At 40.7% G+C, this 25,138-nt stretch overlaps 2 protein-coding genes and 2 long non-coding RNA genes across 32 annotated transcripts in view; 2 read left to right on the top strand and 2 right to left on the bottom strand.

Moving 5' to 3' along the window:
* The window catches only part of PTPRE (protein tyrosine phosphatase receptor type E), a 120,105-nt gene extending 107,737 nt beyond the window's left edge, over positions 1 to 12,368 (top strand). For all 9 annotated transcript variants that reach the window (XM_079977146.1, XM_079977147.1, XM_079977145.1 and 6 more), the window contains 4 exons: positions 6,860 to 6,985; positions 7,259 to 7,410; positions 8,845 to 8,980; positions 9,848 to 12,368. In XM_079977146.1, the coding sequence (XP_079833272.1) occupies positions 6,860 to 6,985; positions 7,259 to 7,410; positions 8,845 to 8,980; positions 9,848 to 9,922 (489 nt within the window). In that variant the 3' untranslated portion in view covers positions 9,923 to 12,368. The remainder of the gene's footprint in view (positions 1 to 6,859; positions 6,986 to 7,258; positions 7,411 to 8,844; positions 8,981 to 9,847) is intronic.
* Positions 10 to 24,981, bottom strand: LOC307216682. 3 transcript variants are annotated; one of them, XR_013839262.1, is made up of 4 exons: positions 24,903 to 24,981; positions 20,140 to 20,200; positions 7,011 to 7,058; positions 10 to 84 (listed from the first exon to the last, which is right to left on the bottom strand). It is a non-coding gene; the product is annotated as an uncharacterized lncRNA (long non-coding RNA). The 3 variants fall into 3 exon arrangements; XR_013839263.1 differs by lacking the exon at positions 24,903 to 24,981 and adding an exon at positions 24,462 to 24,625; XR_013839264.1 differs by lacking the exon at positions 24,903 to 24,981 and adding an exon at positions 23,436 to 23,537.
* LOC307216689 lies at positions 15,038 to 18,576 on the bottom strand. Its single transcript, XR_013839273.1, has 2 exons — positions 17,468 to 18,576; positions 15,038 to 16,728 (listed from the first exon to the last, which is right to left on the bottom strand). It is a non-coding gene; the product is annotated as an uncharacterized lncRNA (long non-coding RNA).
* MKI67 (marker of proliferation Ki-67) overlaps positions 24,970 to 25,138 on the top strand; it is a 35,373-nt gene continuing 35,204 nt past the window's right edge. For all 19 annotated transcript variants that reach the window (XM_079977113.1, XM_079977108.1, XM_079977104.1 and 16 more), the window contains exon 1: positions 24,970 to 25,088. The gene's annotated coding sequence lies outside the window, so the exon portion shown is untranslated. The remainder of the gene's footprint in view (positions 25,089 to 25,138) is intronic.

The raw sequence follows: 25,138 nt of genomic DNA, 5'->3' as shown, positions 1-25,138 counted from the left end.
CCAATTAAAAAAAAACATGTTTTGTTATGAGTAGCGTAAAGTGTGATGAGGAAATGAAGTTTTTCTTCAGGACATTCCAACCCACTAAAAAAAAAAAAAGATAGGTTTTTTTGGGGGGGGAATAAAGAAAAAAAATTATTTCCCCCCCAGGCACAGGGCTGGCGTGGGGGAAGCCCGAGCTTCCCCCGACCCCAGCCCCCAGAAGAGCCTGCTATCCGCAAGCCTAGGGAGCCTAATTAGGTTCCTAATGCAGGCAGCTCTGCGCGACCCTCCGGAGGCCGGCGCGGCTTGGTGCGGGGCTCCGGGGGGTTGCGCAGAGATGCGCGGACCCCGGGAGGGCAGGCAGCTCTGTGTGACCCTCCGGAGCCCGGCTTCGCCCCGGGCTCCGGAGGGTTGCGCAGAGCTTCCTGAAGCCTGGAGAGCGAGAGCCTCTCGCTCTCCAGGCTTCAGCGAAAGCCTGTATTCGCCCCATAGGACGCACCCACATTTCCCCTTCATTTTTGGAGGGGAAAAAGTGCGCCCTATAAGGCGAAAAATACGGTAGCCTATAATTAGCCACAAATATGCTTGTAAGAGCCAGTGTGGTGTAGTGGTTAAGAGTGGTGGACTCGTAATCTGGTGAATCAGGTTCGCATCTCTGCTCCTCCACACGCAGCTGCTGAGTGACCTTGGGATAGTCACAGTTCTCTGAAGTCTCTCAGCCCCACTCACCTCACAGAGTGTTGTTGTGGGGGAGGACCGGAAAGGAGAATGCTAGCCGCTTTGAGACTCCTTCGGGTAGTGATTGTTGAATTTGCAGTGTCCCGTGCACAGCGGAATGATGAGGAGTACGTGCCACATACTCTATATTACTTTATTTACACTTCAAAGCTGGTAGGTTACAGAAAAACATCTTGCCTCTGCCGGAGCAGAGAAAGCATCCTCTCTCCTCTAAAGCACGGAGAGAACAGCGAAAAACAGGAAACCAGTGTACATCACATCCAGTCTCCTTTCCCGTGAGAAACTCCAACAGCAATTGACTGTGGAATGTAAACACCTGTCTCGTGACAAGCACTTTCGCTGCACAGTGAAGGAAGCAGAAACCAACATCCTCCCCCTTTCTGTGAACATCACTGGGCAACGTGTTCGTACAATATCAGTACAAACCCAACTTCTGCACATAGGTACAGTGTTGATCCCTTGATATAATCTTGGACAATACATCAGCAGGAATTTCATTACCTGGCATATAGGACACCGTTACGAGTCCCTTCTGAATACGTTCCCTAGCATGTTGCAACTTCAATTGCAAGTGCTTCGTGCTTTGCTTACAACCTTCAGAATTCAGCAAAGCCAAACATGCTTTGTTGTCCTGGTAAACTTGGATTGGATATTTGACAGGAATTTTCATGTCTTTGCACAATTGTAACAACCATTCACAATCCTTAAGTGAATAAGACAGTGTATTCAGTTCAGCTTCACAAGTACTTAAGCTAACTGTTGTTTGCTTCTTGCATGACCAATCAAATAGACCCTGGTTGTACATATAGCAAACTCCAGACGTACTTTTCCTGTCTGTAGTGTCACTTCCAAAACTTGCATCTGCAAATATCTCAAGACCACAAGACTTCTGATTGTTAAATCTCAGTCTGTAATGCATAGTGCCTTTCAAATACCGCGCTATGCGTTTCAGAGCTTTCCAATCCTTAACAGTAGGATTGTTGACTTGTCTGCTTAGCAAATTACAGCTAACAGCAATGTCTGGTCTTGAACATCTGGCAATGAAGTTTAGCTTGCCAAGCACACTTCTGTTCAGTGTAGTGTCAGAAAATGCTTCTTCAGTGTCATCTACCTGATAACCTGTTGTCATCGGTGTGTCTACAGGGTTAGCATCCATCAGGTTTAGTTTGCTTAACACATCAGCAATTTTCCGTGACTGGTGTACTAGAATGTTACCATCTTGATCTCTCTCTATTTCCAGAGATAGGTAGTTGTTTACCTCACCAAGATCTTTCATATCAAAGTGCTTTTTCAGTTGAGCTAGGGCGTTATTGTACATTGTGACATCATCCCAAAAGAATAAAAGATCATCAACATAAAACAAGTAATACAATTTCTTTTGCCCCTCCTCTTTGATAAATACACATGGATCAGCTTTCCCTTGCTTAAAACCTAGAGAAAACAATATCTCAGTGAGTTTTGTGTGCCAACACTGTGCACTTTGTTTGAGACCATAAAGGGACTTCTTCAGAGCACAAACAAATCCCTGTTTTACCTGTACGCCATCGGTGGAAGCATATAAAGTGATTCATCTAGAGATCCGTACAGAAAAGCTGTATTCACATCATGGTGACTAATGTGTAGATTTTCCTCTGCAGCTAGCTTGAGCATAAGCCTAATGCTCTCATAGCTCACTGTGGGTGAGTAGGTCTCATGATAGTCTTCACCTGATCTTGTGCAAAACCTCTGGCTACCAGTCTGGCTTTGTGTCTTTGTACCTTGCCATTTTGATCTGTCTTCGCTTTGAAGACCCATTTGCTTCCAAGCAGTTTCATTCCTGGAACTACTGGAACAAGTTCCCATGTTTTGTTCCTTTCTAAGGAATCAAGCTCAGCCTTCATGGCATTTAACCATGGTTCAGCTTCCTTTGAATCCAAATCCTGGATTTCTTGGAAACTTGAAGGTTCAAATACCTTCTTGGAGCTTTTAACAGCTGTTACTGCTATCTTAGCAAACTCATCAGCAAATCTCTTTGGAGGTCTGCCTTTTGTGGCTCTTTGTGACCTGCGAATTAGCCTTAGGTCTTCAACACTCTCCTCTCCCTCCTTAGGAGAAAAGTGACCTATTGTAAACAATGGTTCCTCCAATTCTTGATCAGAGCTTTCAGAGGGTCGCATAGAGGCTTTCGCACTCTTGAAATCCTCTGAATCACCCGATTCAGTTTCAGACTCAGAATCAGAACCTTCATCAGTGGGTGTGGGTTGTTGCGGCTGCTTTTGTTCATCCTCAGTCTCATCACTGTCATCAGGATAACATTGGAAAATTCCCACATTCTCCCCCCACTTGGCATTGTACTCAACACTTCTTGTGAGCTTAATTGTCTTAGAGTCAGTCATCATTATTCTGTAAGAACCTTTCTGATAACCCAGAAAGATACCATGCAATCCACGCTTGTCTAACTTGGAGCTTTGTGGTGAGTGAACCCACATGTCAGAACCAAAAATTCTCATGTGTTTGATGTATGGCTTCTTGCCAAACATCTTCTCATGGGGGGTACAACCAATCGCTGAAGATAACCTGTGATTATAACTGTAAGTAAAACACGAGAGAGCTTCGGCCCAATAACTCTCTGGAAGATTTGCATCATGCAGCAAGGTTTTTAACCCTTGAAGCAATGTCTGATTTGCCCTCTCGCAAAGTCCATTCTGCCATGGCGAGCGAGGACTAGACAAATCGTGTTGAATTCCTTTCTTAGTCAGAAAAGCTTCAAACTGCTGAGAAGTGAATTCCCCCCCGCGATCAGTGAAAAGAATTTTTATCTTCTTACCATGCACATTTTCCAACCAAGCACAGAATTCCTTGAACCTAGGAAAAGCCTCTGATTTCTGCTTGAGATTGTACACATAAATATATCTGGAAAATGCATCAATGAGAACCGTGAAGTACCTATTTCCACCCAAAGAGGGCGCTAGTGGTCCAACCAAATCAGCATGAACAATTTGGTATGGTTCTGTAGCTTGCCTACTAGACACCTTACCTTTCGCAGCCATTTTCACCTTGTTTGCTGCGCATGCCTTGCACTTCATGTGGTACCTGCAGGGTTTAATAGTCATACCTTCAACCAAGGCAGGCATTTTAGATACTGCCTCAAAATGCAAATGACCAAATTTCCGGTGAAAATCGTGAATACATTCTGCATGCAAACTTTTGTTAGAACCTGCAGTGCAACAAGTTTCATCCTGCACAACATCATCATAATACAAAACATACAAACGATCAACATATTCAGCATGCAATACATAATCATTTTTCTTTGTGATGATGCACCTTTTGTTCTTAAAGGAAACGTCAATTTTCCACTCATTCAGCTGTCCAACGCTGAGCAGATTATGTTTGGCATCCGGTACATAAAGCACATCTTTTATCGATAAGTCCAAACTGTGAAGAACAACAGTTCCGTAGCCTTTACTGGGGATTGTGTGGTCATCCGCCTGGTGAATCGCACCTTCCTGCGGTGTAAAAGACACGAACAGTCGCTTATCGTTGCACATGTGATGGGTCGCCGCTGAATCAACAACGAAGAAAGATCTAGACGTCTTCTGGACCTTTGCAACCTTTGGAGCGAAGCGTGAGATCATTGCCTTGTGCTGCGTTGTCCTGGACACCGGACCTTTGCCTTTGCCTCGGCCTTTTCCACGCGATGAGCTTTCGCTGCGCTGCTCTGTCTTGGCCCTGGGATATTTGCATTCCCTCTTCATATGGCCTAGACGTCCACACGAGTAGCATTTCACTTCCTTCAAAGCTTTGGCGCCATCTGGTGGTTCCACTGCACTCTGGGATGACGTCTGTGAAGACTCCCCCTTGCCCATGCAGCTAGCCCCCCAGCGGTCTGCTTCATTCAGAATCACGGCAGTAACATAGTCCACTGTCAGCTGAGCAGTTGGCTGTACAGCAATCTGAGTGGCAACAGACTCCCAACCTGAACCCAAAGATTGTAGTATCATGAAGGAATACACAGCCTCTGGAAAGTTGAGTCCTCTCTGTTGCAGCTCATGTCTCAGATTCTGCATCTCCATCAGATGTGTACGCACATCTCCACCTTCAGCAAGAGCCATATTATGCAGCTTGGTAAAGTAAAACATAGTGGATCCAGCTTCTGTCCTCAAGTGAGCCTCTCTCAAAGCGTCCCAAATTTGTCTGGCTGAGGTCTTACCACGCAATAGACAGAGCTCTTCTGGGGATACCATCAATGTAAGAGTTCCCCTTGCTTTGGAATCTTTAGCTTCCCATGCATCTGTAACTGGAGCTGGGGGGGGTGTCTGTAATTACTTCAAACAGACCCTCTTTCCGCAGAATAGCCTCTGCATAGAGAACCCAGTCCGCATAGTTTTTCTTATTGAGCTTAGGAATCCCACAAGCATCCTGAAGGGCCATCATGACTCTGGCATTAGCCTTCTGCGTCATCTCTGCTGCTTTAAATCATGCTGCGTCACTGCTGCAGCTGCTTTATTCCAAAAGCACTTTTAAAAGTTACTTTCGGTTTCCCCAGCATAGGAGCTTGTTCCTTTGAGCCCTTGCCTGTGCCCGGCAAAATGGCCATAAAAGTTCAGAGTCCAGCCATAAAGCCATTAATTAGAAGCTGGCAGGCTGCCCGGAGCATGAGCACATACCTCATCAATCATCTTGACGCGCAGAGCAGATACCGTCCGATCCGTCCCTCTGCATTCCGATCCTTTCGCCGGCATTTAGATGACTGCGTCTTTCTGGGCCCGATAACCAAAATGTTGAATTTGCAGTGTCCCGTGCACAGCAGAATGATGAGGAGTACGTGCCACATACTCTATATTACTTTATTTACACTTCAAAGCTGGTAGGTTACAGAAAAACATATTGCCTCTGCCGGAGCAGAGAAAGCATCCTCTCTCCTCTAAAGCACGGAGAGAACAGCGAAAAACAGGAAACCAGTGTACGTCACATCCAGTCTCCTTTCCCGTGAGAAACTCCAACAGCAATTGACTGTGGAATGTAAACACCTGTCTCGTGACAAGCACTTTCGCTGCACAGTGAAGGAAGCAGAAACCAACAGTGATAAAGCGGGATTTCAAATCCAAACTCTTCTTCTTTTTCATACCACCAAATCTTAGCAAAGCCCAGCAGTGTTTAGCAGCAGAGTGCTGTGCAGCCTGGGGACTATGTGGTGTCACTGTAGTGTTTTGTTGTTCTTCTTCCTCACCCAACTTTTTTTAAAAAAATGCTTTGCTCTTGACAAAGATTTTCAGGCTAGGAATGAGACATGTAATAGCATGGTTCCTGATGCACACAGCTTCATGCAAATTGTATCTAACCTGGCTTGATGATCGTCAGTAGTGAAAATTCAGACAAAAATTGTGACAATTCTAGGGAAAGTTAGACATAATCAAGTCAATTGGGAAATCAATGGTAATTAAGCGTGCTCAACTGAGTGCTAAGATGTCAGTGGAGTTTGATAGTGCTTACTTAATTTCCTCTGGACCGCACTGAGTGTCAGCAATTGCATGGCGTAGCTGTCAAATTTTCCCTTTTCTTGTGAGGAATCCTATTCGGAATAAGGGAATTTTCCTTTAAAAAAGGGAAACGTTGACAGCTATGCTGCATGGTGGCAAGAAGTCTGCATGTTTGGTGTAGCATCAAACGACATTTCTTAACTTAAGGTGAGATATAATGGGTTTTACAGTGATATCCGTTTCAAGCGTTGCTGAAATCATTGTTAAGTCATTACAAAAGCAACTTGTGTTGTCATATGATTCATGAAAGTTTTTAATGTGTCTTTCTAACTTTTTCCCTTTTTAAAAACTTTTTATTTGTCTCCCAAAGTACAGAAGTATTGCATGTCAAGCATATGCTTGTATAATATCAATTGCCTATAGAAAATAGGCATCAACTAAAACATGGAGAATGCAGAACTTCCTGTATTTTTCTTCTTCTGTTCAGTACTCAGATACAGGGGCATTAAATAGTTATTCTGTATCATATGTAATGTGCGATTGGAGGAAGGGGAAGGAGACAGGAACTAGTTCTTACTAATGTTTTTGAGGAACCAGTGCTGTATCTGCATGAAGATACTTCAACCAAGAAGTTATGGAGGCAGCATTCATTCCTTTTTCTTCTCTCAATGTTACAGGAAAAATGTTTTCAGTACTGGCCATCAGAGGGATCTGTTACTTATGGAGAGATTACCATCGAGATAAAGAGTGACTCACTGGCTGATGCCATAAGCGTCAGGGACTTCCTGATTATGCACAATCAGGTATTAATGATAACATTTTAAATACGTTTGTGTCCGCTGTGGTTTTCTGACCTTCAGGGTTGCTTAAAGCCAACTGAAATGTAAATTTAGCTCAATTTAGATTACTCATTAAAATCCTCTTACCTTATATAAATCACATGATTAATTTACATTGACCATATATGAAAAGGTTCCTATAGATAGCCATCCTATAGTCTGTGGATGGCTTCCAGTGTTCCGTTCCACTCTTGAAGCTGCATTGAATTTGTGGTTTTCTTGCCTTTGAATGACCAGGAGAAGCTGGGCAGACTTGTCCGACAGTTTCATTTCCATGGATGGCCTGAAATTGGAATTCCTGCTGAAGGGAAGGGAATGATTGACCTCATTGCAGCTGTCCAAAAGCAGCAACAGCAGACAGGAAACCACCCCATTACAGTGCACTGCAGGTAAATAGTTTTGTATTTTATTTTGCTCTATACTCCTTGGTGGCGCTGTGGGTTAAAGCCTCAGCGCCTAGGACTTGCCGATCGAAAGGTCGGCGGTTCGAATCCCTGCGGCGGGGTGCGCTCCCGCTGCTCGGTCCCAGCGCCTGCCAACCTAGCAGTTCGAAAGCACCTCCGGGTGCAAGTAGATAAATAGGGACCGCTTACCAGCGGGAAGGTAAACGGCGTTTCCGTGTGCGGCTCTGGCTCGCCAGAGCAGCGATGTCACGCTGGCCACGTGACCCGGAAGTGTCTCCGGACAGCGCTGGCCCCTGGCCTCTTAAGTGAGATGGGCGCACAACCCCAGAGTCTGTCAAGACTGGCCCGTACGGGCAGGGGTACCTTTACCTTTAAGTTTGCAATATTTCTATTCTGCCCATCAATATTTCCATGACAAATATTTACAAAAACGTAAAATATATATTTACATTTTTTTTAAAAAAAGACAATAATTTTCTATAAAAAACATACACATTTAAAATACACAGACCCCAGAAATTGACCAGGTGTCATTGCAGTTATCAAAGTGCCTGCACGACCTGATTGTAATGCCCAGTCCCTGTTACCAATCTAGTAGCCTTGAAACGATTTTCTGTACTCTGGGAGTTTAAGAGGGAATGGACAACTGTGACAAGATACTCAGTTATCAGAAATGGGGCATTTGTCAGCAAGGCTTCAATATCACTTTCCTGGAGTGATAAAGTGATATTAAATAAAGTGATATTACATAAAGTGATCAGCAATGGGGAACCTCTTGGCCATGGGCCTAATTAGGTCTGCCTGGCTTCTGAATTTGGGCTGCAAGACCATTTTGGGCAAACTACACTCACCTACCAGTCACCTACTGTCATAAGATGTCAGCTACGGAGATCTGCTTTTGTTGGATAAACTGTGTTCATGATTTTGAAGCCCAATTTCTTATTAGCTAGAACTATAATTCATACATTACATTAGCTTCAATGTGTAATGCACAACAGTCAGTCACATAGTGATAGTCAGGCTCTGGCTGGTGAGACAAGGATGTTTTGAAGAGTTTCCAGAAGTGCTAGGAACTATATTTATATATTGTTACTTTAGAAATCGCATGATGTAAACATTTATGCACATAAAGTGATTGCAAGATTAAGCTTGGCTGGTTGAAAAATTTAGATGTCAGTTTATATTTCAAGAAAGTTTTCCCTGGCTAGTAGAACTAAATTCCGTTATCTGCATGAAAATGTTTATATTAAGCAAATTGGCATAATTTATTCTGCTTCTGCCAGTCCTTGGAAAGAACAGTGAGGCAATGCAGGAATTCTTCTCAGTAGCAGGGAATCAATTCAGGGTGTATTTTCATTGTATTGAATATGGATTTGATAATATAACTTGTTAAAGGGAAAAAATGTATATGTATTATAGTGCTGGAGCTGGAAGAACAGGTACATTCATTGCACTCAGCAATATTCTGGAGCGAGTCAAAGCTGAGGGGCTCTTAGATGTATTTCAAGCTGTGAAGAGTTTACGACTGCAAAGACCACATATGGTGCAAACACTGGTATGTTGTTTTAACCACAAAAATATTTGTCAAAAGGATAATAGGATGTTGGTATTTGAGCAAAGTGCCACAACACAGGACTTGGGTGTTCACAAATACATGTAGTGCCAATGCTTAGTCGTGTTCTCTCAGTACTAGGAGCTAACCCTTCCTGCAAAGCCATACCACAACAACTTTTGAAACTGCTGAACAGCCTCTGCACAGTGCTACAGGGTATCTTGGATTTGGGGCGGGGGGGGCGGGGGAGAGGGGTGTACAGCTGGTCCTCTGAACTGCTAATAGCAGTGGCAAGATCCAAATATTGTTGCATACTTTTGCAATCAAGGAATTACGGCAAGGGTGGCCTCCCTGTATATAAGGGGCAGATTAATTAGAGCTGGTTATTTGTGCTCTGCTTGCCTCTCACAGTTGTTTTAAAAACAATAGCAATAGTCAGGCTTACATATGTGTCCTGGTATCAGAATATAGCCATTTTAGCTGTCTTTTGATGGCTCCCCCACCCTGAGAGGCAGGCTATAACTAATTAAAATGAACAAGTAAATGGGAAACTTCTTGATTTGTCAGTGACTCCTGATAGGATTTATGGTTATTTTAAATGGTCCCATTGGGCTCACTGTCCACCTCTCATTCAAAGTCTGCTTTCTCAGTGAACCAACTGCTGTTGTTGTTTTAGTTATATTTTAAAATTAATTATGCTACAACCTGCAAAAAAGAAAGTGTTTTAGCAGGATAAGAAATTTAAAATGTTGTCTGTGAGATAGGCTACATACGATTATGCTCCAGTTTAGAGTTAAACATGCTTCACTGGAATTGTTGTGATTCAGAGAAATTTTCATCAGAGTAAATGTATTCTTCTTCTCTTTTCAGGAACAGTATGAATTCTGCTACAAAGTGGTACAAGATTTCATTGACATATTTTCTGATTATGCCAATTTCAAGTGAAAACTCCTGCCTTATTATTATTAATTTAATCATCTGTACAGAGATTTGTAAATCATGTTAATTTATTTCCATTGACTTTTTAAAAACTCTAAATGTACATACTACCATGTTTGGCTTGCTCGGAATGCCTCCTTAGATGTATAAATTATTCAAGACTTTTACTCTCTGATCCAAAGGAGCATGCGCAGAACCGTTTCAAAAAACCCCTGAAGAACCTGTTTGATTCCAGAGTCCCACGTTCCCTCCCAAACAGCAGGACTGCTATTGTTTTGAAATGCTCAACATGTGCAGCTTCAGCACATAAAATAGGGGAGCTGCACATCTCGCATACTTTTGCATGTGGGACACCCCATTCTGCTGGGGATATATGTGCAAAGGCTGTGTCTGTGTATCTAGTTCCCCAAGCTGGATCAAGGTGATCTTTAAAGTTTTGCATAACAGATGGCCGTGTACAATATATCACAGTATAAACTATTATGAATATAGGGCACAATCCAGCCTATGTTAGGCATATTCAATACCCACTGATTTCAGTGGGTGTATTAAGCTTATGCTTAAATTTTTCCCATTGAAGTTAATGGGATTTGGAGTCCAGTTAATGGCCTGGGAGCACTTGATGCTGCAGCACTGCTGAAGCTAAGTGTCATGGATCTGATCTGCCCCTTGGATGGGAGTCCATCGAAGAATAGGAAATAAAAATTTTTAAAATTCATTAATGGGACTTCAAAAATGCTTGGTTTTGGCTGGATCATACCCATATTTTCCCCTGAACATCTATGAAATTCTGCCTTTTACTTTTTACTTTTTAAGATGACTTATAAAATAACCCGTGTTTATAAAGCAGAGAAATAAGAGTAAACAGGCTGGATCCAAATCCATGCACATAACAATTATTTATCTTAGAGCAAGTTCCACACAATGGCCACATGCTACTAGGAAACACTGTGTACACCCCACTGAAATGAGTGTGGCCACCCAAGACCATATGCATTTGCTTGTTGCATTCATCTCAGTATTTGCAGAGTATTCTTTTTTTGGTTGTGGCGGTGTTTTGATGCTTTTATGTTCATCAGCACCTTGCTCCACTTGTAAACCTATTGATGCTAATGTGAACTGCTGACTGTGGAAGACACTATTTGAGGTGCTCTAGAAAGTTGGTTAATATTTTTCAACTATTAATCTTAACGTTCAATAGCCAGGTTATATCTGTTTGCTTTTTTTGGTATTTTTTAAGCATTCTTCCTGTTAAGCACAACTCATTCAGTGGATTATATATAATGGTACATGAATCCTCCACAAGCAACTGTCTAAGATTCTGAACCTTAGCAAAAAACATAAAACGTATAATTATTTTTGAATACAAGATTCTCTAGATACTTCTGTTATAATTGCAAGCTGTAACTTAGCACCATAATGCAAATACTGAGTTCGTTGAATTCAGTTAAATAATCTTAAAAGATCACCTTAAGTTATTTAACCTGATAGAATTTTTTAAAAAAGAAATATTAGCATAAAGTAACATATTTAATGTAAGTTAATTAATCAATATTTTGAAACTATTTTGTATTTTGAAAAGAAAGAGGTTCTGTTCTTGCTATCACAAAAAGGTATATTGCCAGATAGAAAGCAAATATATAAAGGAAAACATATACTTTCAATTTAAAACAATCTAGCTTAAGATAGTTATGGCTAAGCACGACTGAAAGCAACACAACTTCAGTAATTACATAGTGGCAAACTTGCTTCACTGGTGTCAAGGGAGTATAGTCATGACAAATCTTTAGTTGAATCAGGGAATAGCATCTACTGAAGTCAAGACATTTACTTCCAAGTCCTTAGAATACTCGTGTTAGTGTTCAATTAAGGACACAGATAAAAACACTTGTGCTCCTTTAGTGTCGGTGGTACTTAATGGGAATGAACAGTGTCCTGAATTGTGTCCCTACAAATGGTGTGGTACTCCTCAATGCCAGTATGCTTTCAGACCTCCTATATGACCTATGATTTCACAATTTTCTCCCTTATTGTAAGTATACAGAACTATCCCAGTAGTGTAGCCAATGAAGTATGGACATGTAGGAGTGCCCACAAAATTTGGGTTTGGGCTGTTGGTGCACAACAAACCATTTACTGTTAGGGCACAAAACCCATATGTTTTGAACTGACTTGTATGATGGGTTGCTTCCTAGGGTTTTTACTTTAATGGCTGTGACAATATATAAAGCCCCATGTGGCAATGTCATTGTCTGGACAAAACTAGCTTTGGAGAAAAATGACAAAACACACAGTACATTTTATATCTATTGCTCCCATCTTTTTAGAAGGCATAAATTAAAGAGCACAAGTACAAAAGAATAATTTGTATATAAATGTCTAATATGCAATAGTCTGGGCTTGTTGATTGGTGTTTTTTTTAATACAACAAGGAAAGCCTTATTGACAACTATGTAGACTTTAACCTGGTCATTACATTTCAGCTCCTGCATTATTTTAATCGATGTTCATTTTAATACATGACTGGAAGAAAGGTGGATACTTTTAGCAATTCAGAGGATTGCAAGGTGTCCACATGAGTCTTTTACTTACTGACTTTTAATTGAAAACAGTTCAGGTTAGTCTATAAGCACACTGTTTTTAAAGCACTGCCATTTTATTGCTTGTGTCTTCCCAGTAATGCACTTCTGTAAATTTATATGTATATGTACAGTTGTTATGCACTTAATGAATAGAATTTATTGTAAGAGTTGATTGATGTTAAGCTCTCTAAGCCCCAAAGCAAACACCATTATTTGGTTAAGAGTTGAATGTAAAATAAGCTTTCTATCATAATAAGTTTGGAAATCCAAACTCCAAAATGTGAGGAATGAACAGTCCAATACACTATGGACCCAAATCTGTGAGCACATTAATAGATGAAGATAGGTTTTTTTAAAACCACTGTTTCTACCCACCACTTTAGAAGCTGCTTCCAACAGACTTAAGAGTGTCAGACATTTTCTAATGCAGTATAAATTGTGTGGAAACTGCTGTTTTCAAAATACTGGGGTTTTTATTTAGGTATGACAAAACCATAATCATATTCTTCCTAATATCTCTATTTTTGTTACAATAGAGACATGTGCTAGTCCTGGTATTGAGTTTTTGACTACTGGATATTAGTAACACCTTTAGGCATTTTTGGTGTCCTGGTGAATATGTCCCCTCGGTTTTCTTGGCTCCTTGATGAATGGCCTCTCTGCACTTAGCCAAAGTATCTTATTTAGCTTGATAACACAAAAATAGTCTTTACAGTTACCAATTTAGTCTCTGTCTTCTAATTTCCCACTTCCTAGCTTTCAGTAAACCTAGAATAGCATAGGTAACTGCTGTTCCTTCATCCATGACTCTGGAATTCCTTGCTTCTCTTAGTATCTGGTCCAGTACCCCTTCCTTGACCTCTGACCAGCAACCATAGCTGTAACTGTGAAATCTGCTTAAGGGAAAGCATTGCAGTTGTTCCTTTTTAAATTATCCAAACAAAGTCATTTCCAGATGTAGAGAAAAATCCTGCCTTGGTGGAAGGAAGTAATTATTAGATAATATTTATAATAGCATCCAGAGCTCTCTTAATTTGTTGCTTGTTCTGTAAAGCAATATTTAAAAACGTAAGATGTGGGCCAGAAATGCACATAGCGGAATCCATTAATGAAGTAGGGATGTTTTAACTTTTCTTATATTTACCCAAGTGAAGCCAGAATACTTGGGGTGAGGCTCATTTCGGTAATACTAATATGAGTGCACTTAAAATGGAGCCAAATGAGCAGCTTTCCTCCCCCAATGTGGAATAATTTCTATACTCAACAGTTTCAGATAATTCCGTGGGATTAAATTCTCTGAAGTAATCTGAAGCACAAAACCTTCTCTGTGGCTTTGTTGGATCCCCTTCAGACAATCTAGTTCTACTAGGTTCTCCCATTTGGTGACGACAAGACATGCCACAGTTGAGGAAATACTGTGCTAAACCCAGCCAAATCACTTTTAATCACAACTAATCTGTTTTATGAGGTTGGTGAATTGCAACTTTAGAAAGCTTGTTTTTCACTTCAAGGTGTTTAGTCAAATAAGACTGTGATACTTCGTACAATGGTATAACAAACATACTTATGGGTTTCCACACTTAAATTTTTTTACATTGCATGAGATTGCATTAATAAATGCCAAACAGTGATTAGAAATTTTTATGTTCTGATCTGCATATCTAGTCACTATGTGACTCAACTTATTGTCTTGTGTGACAGTGGACATTGATTGCCAAAGCTCTTAAGTACATGCTTAACTCAGAAACAGTGCACAAATAGTAATATTGTTAAAGCAGTTTATTTCGAAGTATGTTTCTAGAAACCCAGGGTTCCTTATCAATTTATCAGGGAATCAACAATAGCCCTATTTGTGTGTTAAAACCCTCATGCGATTATACTTGTGTGAGGAGAGGGCATGAGCGTGTTAACTCCCCAGCTTCACCCTCCATGAAGCTGGATGTCTGCTATATGCATGCAGATCCAGTGTGATTTAGAACCTTGCACAATCAGTGTCCTGAATCACATGGAGAGCTAACACTAATGCAGCAGCGTCCTGGCTACAGATCTTTGCCCTCCAATGCATGGAGGGAGCAGGCCAGCACTCCCTTTATTGCATCTGCTTTTTTAATGCCTTGCAAGGACTAACAACAAGATAAAGAACTGTAACTTAGCTAACCAAAAGGCATCTTATCACTTGTTACTGATATTTTCCTGCAGAATACAGCAGCGGAGGAGACATGTCCTTTGTAGGCCTGGCACCAGGGACTAGCAAAATCTGGCAGGGCCCCCTTTAATAGTTTATATACATAAAAATGCTTTAAAAACAAACAAGAGCAGTGTGCACACAGGCATGCAAATAGTTAATGTGTGTGGGAAAATGTAGCTGTGTGGGGAAAGGAAGGCTCTGGTCTTGACCTTCTGTTGCCTGTATGACAGCCAAGGTGTTTCCATTCTATACCGTACTTGGATTCCTTGCTCCCCTGATTGTCACAGGATTTGCAGAGCCCACAATTAGCCACAAGGTTCAGGATTAACTCTGCACTGTTGCAGAAGTTGGGAGAGCCTAAGCTCACAGTTTGCCTGGTCCACTTGAGGTCTCCCATGTTACCAGTAGTGGATGCTATATCAGGCAGCGCAGGCTCTGTGCCCCCGACTCATCTGCTGTTAGAGCCAGCCCATCCGCACGCCCCATTTAGTCAGCCAGCTAGCCCTCTGCATGGAGCTTAGGAGCAAAAGAAGATATTGGAGGAAGCCCTGCTCATGCATTCAAAAGAACACCTGAGCTTGAAACAGTCCAGGAGTGTGTGCACCAGCCCCTCCTCCAGTATCCTCATGTGTGCCATCTCCACTCTCCTCCTAAGGTTGGAGCAGAAATATCTGCAGCAATATTCTAGCTGCATTCAGAAATTCCCTGCAGACCTTTGTGGGAGTAGGAAGCATGCAGAGGGTTACTGGGGGCAGGGGCAGCATTGCGTCCCTGTGACCCTACACAATTTGAACTCTCATGTACTCTTCTGAATGCATGAAGTGTGCACTCTCTTGTATTTGATGTGGATGTGTATCTCTGTGTGTGCACGTTTCTGCATCTCTCCTCTGCGTCTTCAGGCCTCCTGCTATCTCTTGCATGGGGTCCAAAGAATCCTGGAAACAGCCCTGGTGCTGTGGGACATACGTGCTCTGTATAGGGGCCAGCTAGTCTCACTACGCAAATTTAAGAATGTGACACAATGCACTCCAGAATTCCCTGCAACACACAACATAGTTCTTGGCAGACAACTCAGTGTGGAAAGCATTTCTTGATGCAAGCAAGTTTTGAAATCTTGTACTAAGTAGATACTTAATGGCTTGGGTTAATCAGGCCCAACAGAAGAATGCCTGCTGTATTGATTAGTGTTTTGAAAATGACTTTTATGAATTGGTTTTTAAAGGAATTTGAACATCTTTGTTTCCAGCATTTGAAAATGTTTTCATTACGCAGTATCATTTTTAGTATGTTGCTACTGAACCTTATTCTGTATATGCAAAACTATATTTAATTTATGTCAAGATCTTTATAATATATGTATGTATTATACAGTGATATTTTCTTTTATTACATTTATAATTTGATCTTGCTGTATTTATAATGCCAGTGAATGTTGCTGAATTATTTGTATATGCAAATCGCAAGATCTAATAATTCTGATGCAAGAACAAGGTTTCATTTTTATTTTCAGGCTGCATTTCTTTCTTTAAATCTCTTAATTTCATTCCTCTACTATTTGCTCATTTAAACTAAATACAGCAATAGTGCAAAGGACATAAAATCCCTTACTTAAATTACTTCCCATAACTTTAAAAACTCTAGCTATTTGACTCAGAGCACTGTTCTGACAAAAAAAAGAGAGAGTTAAAAATGAAGCATTATACATATAACATTAATTTGCAACAGCAATTTATCTTCTCAACCAGAACACGCTTATTTATTCTAAGTAATCTGAATAAAAGTAATCATTATTCTCAGTTGTTCCAATGGATTATACAAAAGTAAATGTAATCTTCCTGGGCAGTACATTTTGGTCTACTTGAAACAAATATAGCCATGGCAGGCATTTTAGACCTTGTCTACACATGCATCAAAACGGATATGAGAGGGTTAGACTGGACTGCAGGAGCAGAAACATGGTGGTGAAGGGGAATGGCATAAAAAGGACATGGTGCACTTTTGTGTGTGCCAAGAGAGATGGTTCTGTTGCATATATTAGATTTCTGAAAGAGAATGATACGTTCGTTTTAAAACATCTTTCCTTTGAAGGAAGTACAAAAGGAATCCAGCAATGTCTGGACAGTATGTCCTCTCCCTTACTCCTCTCTGTGCTGCCTGTGTTACATGCAGTGTTCCACTTCAGACTGCAAATAGGTGGTCACATTTATAATGCTCCCCTATGTTCAAAACTCCTTCATGAGTAGAAAACAACTGGGAACAAGCTGTGCTAGAACCATTCTTCCTGGTAATGCTGCTTTTACTTGCAGGGTGTTTTAATATGCTGGAGCATTCAAATCTGGGGTGTCCATGGATAGTTTAACATGGTTGCATCCTGGCTCCTTCTTCCTCAACATTCTATCTACCCTCATGTTGCTTTATGTGTAGACCATGTCCTAGTTTGCTTCAGTCGTCACTCTGGATTTAGTAGGGTACTATTTTCTATAATGCAAAGGCACACACCACTGATATCTCAGCTATGTGGAGAATATTGTATCCTGATTAGATATAATCTAATTAGATTAGATTTCATTGGAGCATTAAAACTGGACAGAACCATTTATTTGGGCTAACAATTTTTTTTTATTCATATCAAAACCATTCTATGGTATTTTTATTTACCAAATGTTCCTAAATGTCCTGCCTTGAGGCCATCCACAGTTGTCCAATGTTACTTTCACTAATAGGATCCTGCTGTAAGATCTCCACCCAATAAGTTCCAGAAATTCTTACAGTGCAGATTACCTTCATCATGCTTTAAGTTGGTAGAACCCTGTTTGCTGGGGGGGTTTTCTGATGGGAGGTAGATAGCTACTCATTGCCATTGTAAAAGAGTGTCTGAATTCTATGAAAACACACACACACACGTCACAAAGTTACAATTTTCAATTACATCCCTGTTGTGAGGTTAACATATAGCAGCTATCAATCAGAGCCCATTGCTTGTAGTTCTTGAAGAATCAACTATTTTGGAAGATTTTTTTAAAAAAAATATATAAATCCTCTCAGTCGCCAAGCAGTAGATAACTGTGTCTCACATAACTGAAATCCAGATCTGCCATCACCATGAGAAAACTACTTGTGAATTTCCATGAGCAAGTTCTTCATTTCTGACAGTTCCTTGTTTAATTCTTGGTAACCTAATGCCACAGACTATGGAAAAAAGCTTATAAAATTGACTACATGGGATGTCAGTGCTTAGAACTTGGAAGAATTTAAAATGTTTCCAATCTATTTTGGCCCTGTTGAGATCTTGTTTTTAGAACTCTGATTCTGAATATTGAAAACCTGTAAGTTGACAGCTTTTTTAATTATCCAGTCTAGCATACGTCTATTCACTTTGCCAGAACTCACGTGTAAACAAAGACCACTGTAGCTGGATTATAAGTGACTTTCTCGGGATCATTCCCAAGATTTCTTACTACCCAGGCTATATAGTTTTATTTGAAACTGCAGTGGCAGACCTCATTATGAGATTTGTAGTCTGTTTTCTGAACATCCTCTGTGGCTTTGATAATAGTGTATTTAAAAAGAATACATTAGTAAAAGTAATATTCTATATTATATTTGATCTAATAAAACACAGAACTCTTGTGGGAGAAGGGCAGTTGAAAGAAAAAAATCTCGACAATTTGTTACCATTTTTTATATCAAATAAAATCTCTTGATGTTTTGGAGTTCTGTTTCCCCAGGTAATTTGCTACACTTTGCACTTTTATCATCTAAAAGATAGATAGATTAATTATTTGAAAGGACTTTAAATCTTAATTTAATATGAGCTTCTTATAAAGCATATTCATAAATGCATGCAAGAATCATGTCTCTGAGCTTTTGATTTGTGTCTTACAAATAGAAATAAATAGTTACTGATAAACCATACCTTCCTCAAATACTGGCATTCAGATTACACTATCTAGATATCTAGAATGAAAAAATAAATGGCTATAGCTTATGCCAGTAACTGTCCTTAGCTAGAAAATGTGCAGACCCATCTTTCTCAAAAGTGAAAACACACAGAGTTCTTAATAAAATAAGATTAGACCAACTCCATTCTAGTCCAGCATCCTGTACTCATAGGGGGCAACCAGCTATGGTTTCATGTGGGAAGTCTTTGAGAAGGACAGGAGCACAACAGCAACTAATATGCAGAAGCATACTGCTTTTGACAGTGCAAGTAATACAGTCATGATAGCTCTTACTCCATACATTTGTCCAGTGTCCTTTTCAAACTATCCAAGTTGATGGCCAACACTACATCTTGCAATCATGAATTCCATAGTCTAATCATGTGCTGTGTGACATAGTTCCTTTTGTCCGTCCTAAATCTTTCAGCATTCTAGTTTGGTGGATGGCCCAGGTTCTAGTACATGTGAGAAGGATAGATACTTCTCTCTAACCCAGGGGTAGTCAACCTTTTTATACCTACTGCCCACTAATGCATCTTTCTTGATGGTAAAATTTCCTTACCACCCACCAGTGCTCGATGGAAGGAGGATTCAGCTTGTTCCATAGAACCCCTACCGCCCACCTAGAATCCAGAAATGCCCACTATTGGGGGAAGGGGACCAGGTTGAAAGCCCCTGCTCTTACCAGTTTCTGCACATCATGCATAATTTTATACAACTCTATCATGCTCCACAATACCTTTTTCTAAACTAAAAAGTTCCAAATGTTGTAATCTTGTTCCAGCTCTCTGATCATTTTGGTTACATCCTCCTCCCTTTTCCAGCTCAACAATATCCTTTTCCAGCTCAACACAGTATTCCAGTGCAGTCACCATAGATTATTGGAGCTGTATCTTCCTGGCAGCAGACGACAGAACCACAAGACAGGTGTAAAATACTCAAGCAAGAGTTTTTATTTACAACCTTACAAACACAAAGCATATGGGTGTTCTCTTTTGCAGGCAAATGCAAACTGCAACTTCTCCTTTTGTACTCATCACCAGCTGTACCTAATCAGTCTAGAAAACCACACCACGAACTCACAGAAACAGTTCTTAAAGTTACAACAATCTTTTGTTTCTTTGCAGAATGACTCCTACCATAGATTTGTGTAACAGCATTATGATATTGACAGTTTTATTTTCAAACCCTGTCACACACTGGCTCAACATTTTCATTAAGCTAAGATCTCATTCCTCATAAGTCACTGCCATTTCAGACCCCATAAATGCATATATGAAAAGTTAGGACTCCCCCAGCAATGTACATCACTTTAGAATTGTTTGCATTTATTGCACAGGCCATTTTAATTCCCACTAACCCAGTCTGGATAGATCCTCTTGTAGCTAATTGGCAAATCCATTTTTCTTCTTACAAACCTGAACAATTTGGTGGCCACAGCAAATCTGGTGACCTCACTGCTCACCCCTAACCCCAGGTTATTTATGAACAAGTTCAAAAGTGGAGTCTTACCAAGAATCTTGGGGGACTTGGCTTTCTACATCACTCCATTGGGAGAACTGTCCATTTATTCCTGTGAAGGGAAGGTGACCTTCATTACTTCATGAAAAGCAGCGAAACTTCAAACACTCAGGGGACTCTTCTGAGAAGCTTTTCTTGGTTACTTCTCCCTGTTCTTTAACCAGTTACTGATCCATAAGAGGACTGCCTACGTAGCTGGTCTCCATTTTATTTTACCTCTTTTTATTGTTGGTTTTAATGTTTTTGGAATTTGCTCCTCAAATTCTTTTTTAAATCCCTTATTGTTTGCACCCCCCCCCTGCAAGGGCTGTGCTCCCTTTGCCAAATGAGAACAAAAAAGTAGCAAATAAAAATAAAAAGGAAGTATTTTTCTGAATGAAGCCTTCTCCAATCGCTTACCTTGACTCTCCTCATTAACCACACTGGCATTAGTGGTATCTCTCCTTATAAACTTGGTTCACTTATCTGTAAGTCTTAACATGCTGGTAAAAAATCCTGAATGTGTGCTAAAGGCTTGGTATCTTTCTTTTTTTATTACAGTAAAACTATAGTGAAGTTACTTTGCAGCATTATTTCTGCAGAAAATCCTTTCTTTTGAGTGCACTCCTATGCAGCAAGTATCTCGAGATACTGAAAATATAATTCAGATAATTACAATGGTATGGTCAGAATGATTTCTTCCTACATGCTGGAGTGGTTGGATTAGGATCTGGGAGCCCAGGGCTCGTATCCCCACTCAGCCATGAAGCTCACAAAGTGACCTTGGGCCAGTCACTGCCTCTCAGTAAAACCTACTACATAGGGTTGTTGTGGGTATTAAATGAGGAGGAGAACGATGTATGTCACCTTGAGCTCCTTGGAGAAAAAGATGGAATAGAAATGCAATAAATAAAATAAAATATCCTACTGTGATGTCCCTTATAACTGGCTCAAAGGTGCAACTTCCAAAAGCATGTTAAAGAGCAAGTCTATCAAGATAAAATGATGTACATTGTCAGCTATTTACTCAATTATACCCTTGCACATGACATAGTAGTAACTTCAGAATGGTGTATCTGTATAACTGGGACTGAAATGTTATACTATTTTGAAAATAACCAGGTTTTACTAAGTTGACTACTCAAACTTTACATATTGCAATCTAATGGCAAATTTACACTGCAATCTAACCATGTTTAGTCAGAGGTTAGTCCAATGGGAACTGGATTCAGTGGGGCTTAGCTTACTCCCAAGTAAATGGGGTCAGGATGGCCTAAGCTGGATCGTGCCAGTAGCTTTGCCACTTCAGAGTAATTTAATTCCAAAGCGAAGCTAACATTAACAAAGCTGTTTACACTGAACTACAACACATTTGAAGTGACTAAACATCATAGCCACATGAAAACAGCAAATGAGGCAAACTATAAAAATTACAAAAGCAAAGCACAAATGTCAAGAGATTTTGCTTTTTGAAAGATCTAAATATTAAAATATTATGCCCTGCAGCAGAAAAGAATGTATGACCTTGCCGAGGCTTTGCTTCCTTTGTGTATATATTCTGCTCGCAAAAACTTTATTAACTTGATACTAGACCATATATTCTACCAAGGCAAACTACTGGAAGTAAGTTAATATGCAGCATATAAATTGCAATGTATATGCTATTAATTTTCAGTATCAACTACTTTTACACAAAAATATATATAATTTAGACATATATCACCTCCTTACTAAATCACCAATATACAAACACCCAGAGGTGTGCATAGGGTCCCTTGTGCCCTTGGCAAGCAGCTGTATCAACGCCCTCCCCTGAAAAAAATAGCCTTATTGCAATACCGCATTAGAAATTACTAGATTTCACATGACTGAAGTACTCAAAATGTCTGGAGTGAGGGTGAGGCGAGGCAAGGAAGTTCCTTATAAGTCCTATTGAGTTTAGTGTGTAAAAAAGTTTTCTGTGTAAAAAGTGTACAATATTATACATTATTGCCCATGGATGGAGTATCCTGTTTTCTCTCCTCAACACTCAAAGACATTTAGGTCTACACATACACTGCACATACTCATTTTGTTTCATTTGTGTGTATAGAGTTTAGAATCTATAACTATCTCAGTCACCTTTTAAAGCAGTTTTCCTCATCTGCTTTTGATATTCACTTTTCCACTTTTTCGAATCTGATGACATAATGGAAAGTGGAAGTGGAAGCAGCTCAGGCAAGACTAATGTAAGACGATACAGATATGAAATCAAAATGACTGCAGGTTTTATTCAGATTGAGGGGTTGGGGAGAAACCCTGCTCCAGGAAGCCTAATTGGGAGGGAGGATTGGTTTCTCTGTATATAATATAAATGTAAGAATGTTATCAAACAGCCCTCACTGGAGGCTTGCACTGCCACATCACAAACCTGGATTTGAATGAAGTCAGGGCAGGATAGAGGCAAGCTGAAGGCAAGCTGCACAACAGCAGCATGGGAGTGAGGAAGGGAGGCACACTGAGAGGCAGAAAGCAGTGGTTTAAAGTGGTGGAAGTTTGAGTAAAGCAGAGATGGAGGAAACCGGGAAGAAAATGGTAACTTTAAACACCAGCAGAAATTTTAGTAAATTAGGGGTGGAAGGTTTAAAGCAGCCACTCCCCCCACCCCTTTCAGTGTTTTCTCCCTTCTTGTTATCCTGAAACTTATCCCTTTTGCATTCCTCAACTGCCTCATTTGAGAGAGTGAAAGGATGTGGAGTCCTCAAATATTCCATAGTACTTTTTTGCAATGTATTTCACTCCTGGTTCTGCATGAAGTTCCAGATTTGATGTAGCAACTTAGAACAGATATTTTATTAGCAAGCACCCAAAATATACACAACATCCATCAACTGAGAAATGTGATGAAATTAGAACAGCCAGCCTAAAGGTTCAAGAGGCCCTACTCCTTGGACCAGAAACTAAGAAACAAAAATCTTTGCATTAAGACTCTTTTGAGATGGACATTTCTTCTATTTTGGTGGAAAGCTTACGAGTATGCTATTTATAAAATACTTTTTCTTTCAGCACCACTTTCACTTACTGCATCAGGAGCTTCCCAATCCAAATAAATATTGAAATTAAGTAACAAAGGAGTCAACTTCCCATTCACTTCCCATTCATATATTGTCCAGGGAAACAAGAGGCTACTTTGTAAAAGAAAAAGAAAAGAAAATAGAAAAGAAAAAGTCAAACCAGCACACAAAGGCACAGGAAAATACTGTAATTATATTAAGCAGCAGGAAGGATTATGTTAAATGCCAAAGATAATGCTCGAGAGTAACTCCTACCTTTAGAAATTCAGAAGACTCTCATGCATCCCCTGTTGCATAAATGTAGAAAGCATTTCTTTATAAATGTAGAATGTATTTATACGTACTCTTCTTTCTCAGCTAAAATTTCAAATATGTTTTTGAAATAAACCAGGTATGTTTTAGACGTATCTCTTTGTAAGTAAAAGTAACTAATTGTTCCTTACGTGTCATTTACCTATAACTGAAAAGCTGCAGAAGGAGTTCACCACTGCAGCGATCTTGCAGAAAAAATTGGGGGGAGGCACGGACATGGGGGTGAAGATGAGAGCAGGTGTACAGTGGGACTGCATAGGATAAAGCGTTTTTTAGAGATGGGAGTTGGGATGGGGAAAAGCAAGCTCTAGCAGTTGCATGGGCTTGGGATGGGCTGCCTACAAAAGAGATGCTAAACTGGAGAACTCGAGTTACTTATGTGGAACTGCAATTGCCAGATCCTGTATCATAGGATCCAAGTCCTAGGGACCGAGGGGTCCTTCTCCCCGCGTAAAACATTTGAGCCCCACCCCCCAGTTGATGAGCATGTGCGTGCCCGCGTCATGTGCTGAGCGAGGCTTGCTTGGGCCCCCCAATATTTCATTCAAGTTTCCACACCCCTGTCCTGTGTAGTCACGAGGGTGCCCCCCCATCCTCCATTAATTTAGGGGGCGTGTCTGCACCTGGCAAGTCTTTCCATTTTCAGAAAAAGAAAATAGTGTAGGGGGGAGAATAATAATAATAATAATAATAATAATAATAATAATAATAATAATTTATTACTTATATTCCGCCCATCCGGCTGGGTTTCCCCAGCCACTCTGGGCGGCTTCCAACAAAACACTAAAATTTCTTTTTCTTAAAATTCAATCATTGTACTTGGAAGTTCTTCAGCTACTTCATAAGCACTCAAAAGTTGTCATTATATCCACCCTGTTGTGCTATTTTTAAGCAGCACTTCAGAACAGAGGAGGGACGGGACCCTCATAAGCACGCCCATTGAGAAGACTTGAGTTCAGAGGCGCTTACTCGCAGGTAAGCGGCATTACGGCTGTCCCCTAAGCGGGAGCCCTTTTCCCGCCTCCGTCGCTTGGCGCGAGAAGCAAAGGAACCTAAACGCGCTCGGCGCTTCTCCTTACTGTCTGTTAAAAATTGAACGGCCTTCTGGGTTCCCCATTGGATCGTTTTTCCTGCCTGCGTCATCTCACGTTCTCCAATCAGAATCCACCGCGCGTCGTTTTAAAAAGTAAATCTGATAAAACATTGCGCCATATTTATGCTTCCGCGGAAACCATTCAGAAGTAGTCCCCACACAGCCCGCTCCCCCCCCCGCCTCCCAAAAAGCTCAGTTCAGTGTGGGAGTGGTTGTGGGGTAAAGAACATTATTATATTTTACCGTTCTTCCAGCGCAGGGGACAACTAAGTTAAAAGAAAAGGCGGCAAAGTTTTGCGTGGCGGAGAGATACAGACCTGGAGTGAGGAGAGTTTTACGCCGGCACTACGGAAGTGACGACGTCAGAGCGGGGATTTGAATTAAGTGAGGAGTTAGGCGCTCGCGCGCGTGTGAGTTTGTTACTCGGTTAGGTCTGTTAGGGGGGAGCGAAGGGGAGCGTGAGAGGGTCCTGCGTATCCTCGTGGCGGAGGACGCGCGCGCAGGTAAGGGACGTTCAGCCCTTGTGGGGACCTGGGGGGGGGGGAGCGCACGC

The sequence above is a fragment of the Podarcis cretensis genome (genome assembly GCF_951804945.1).
Source record: "Podarcis cretensis genome assembly, chromosome: 5".
Classification (NCBI taxonomy): Eukaryota; Metazoa; Chordata; class Lepidosauria; order Squamata; family Lacertidae; genus Podarcis; species Podarcis cretensis.
The sequence above is the reverse complement of the archived record's forward strand: the minus strand, read 5'-3'. Positions and strand labels throughout refer to the sequence as shown.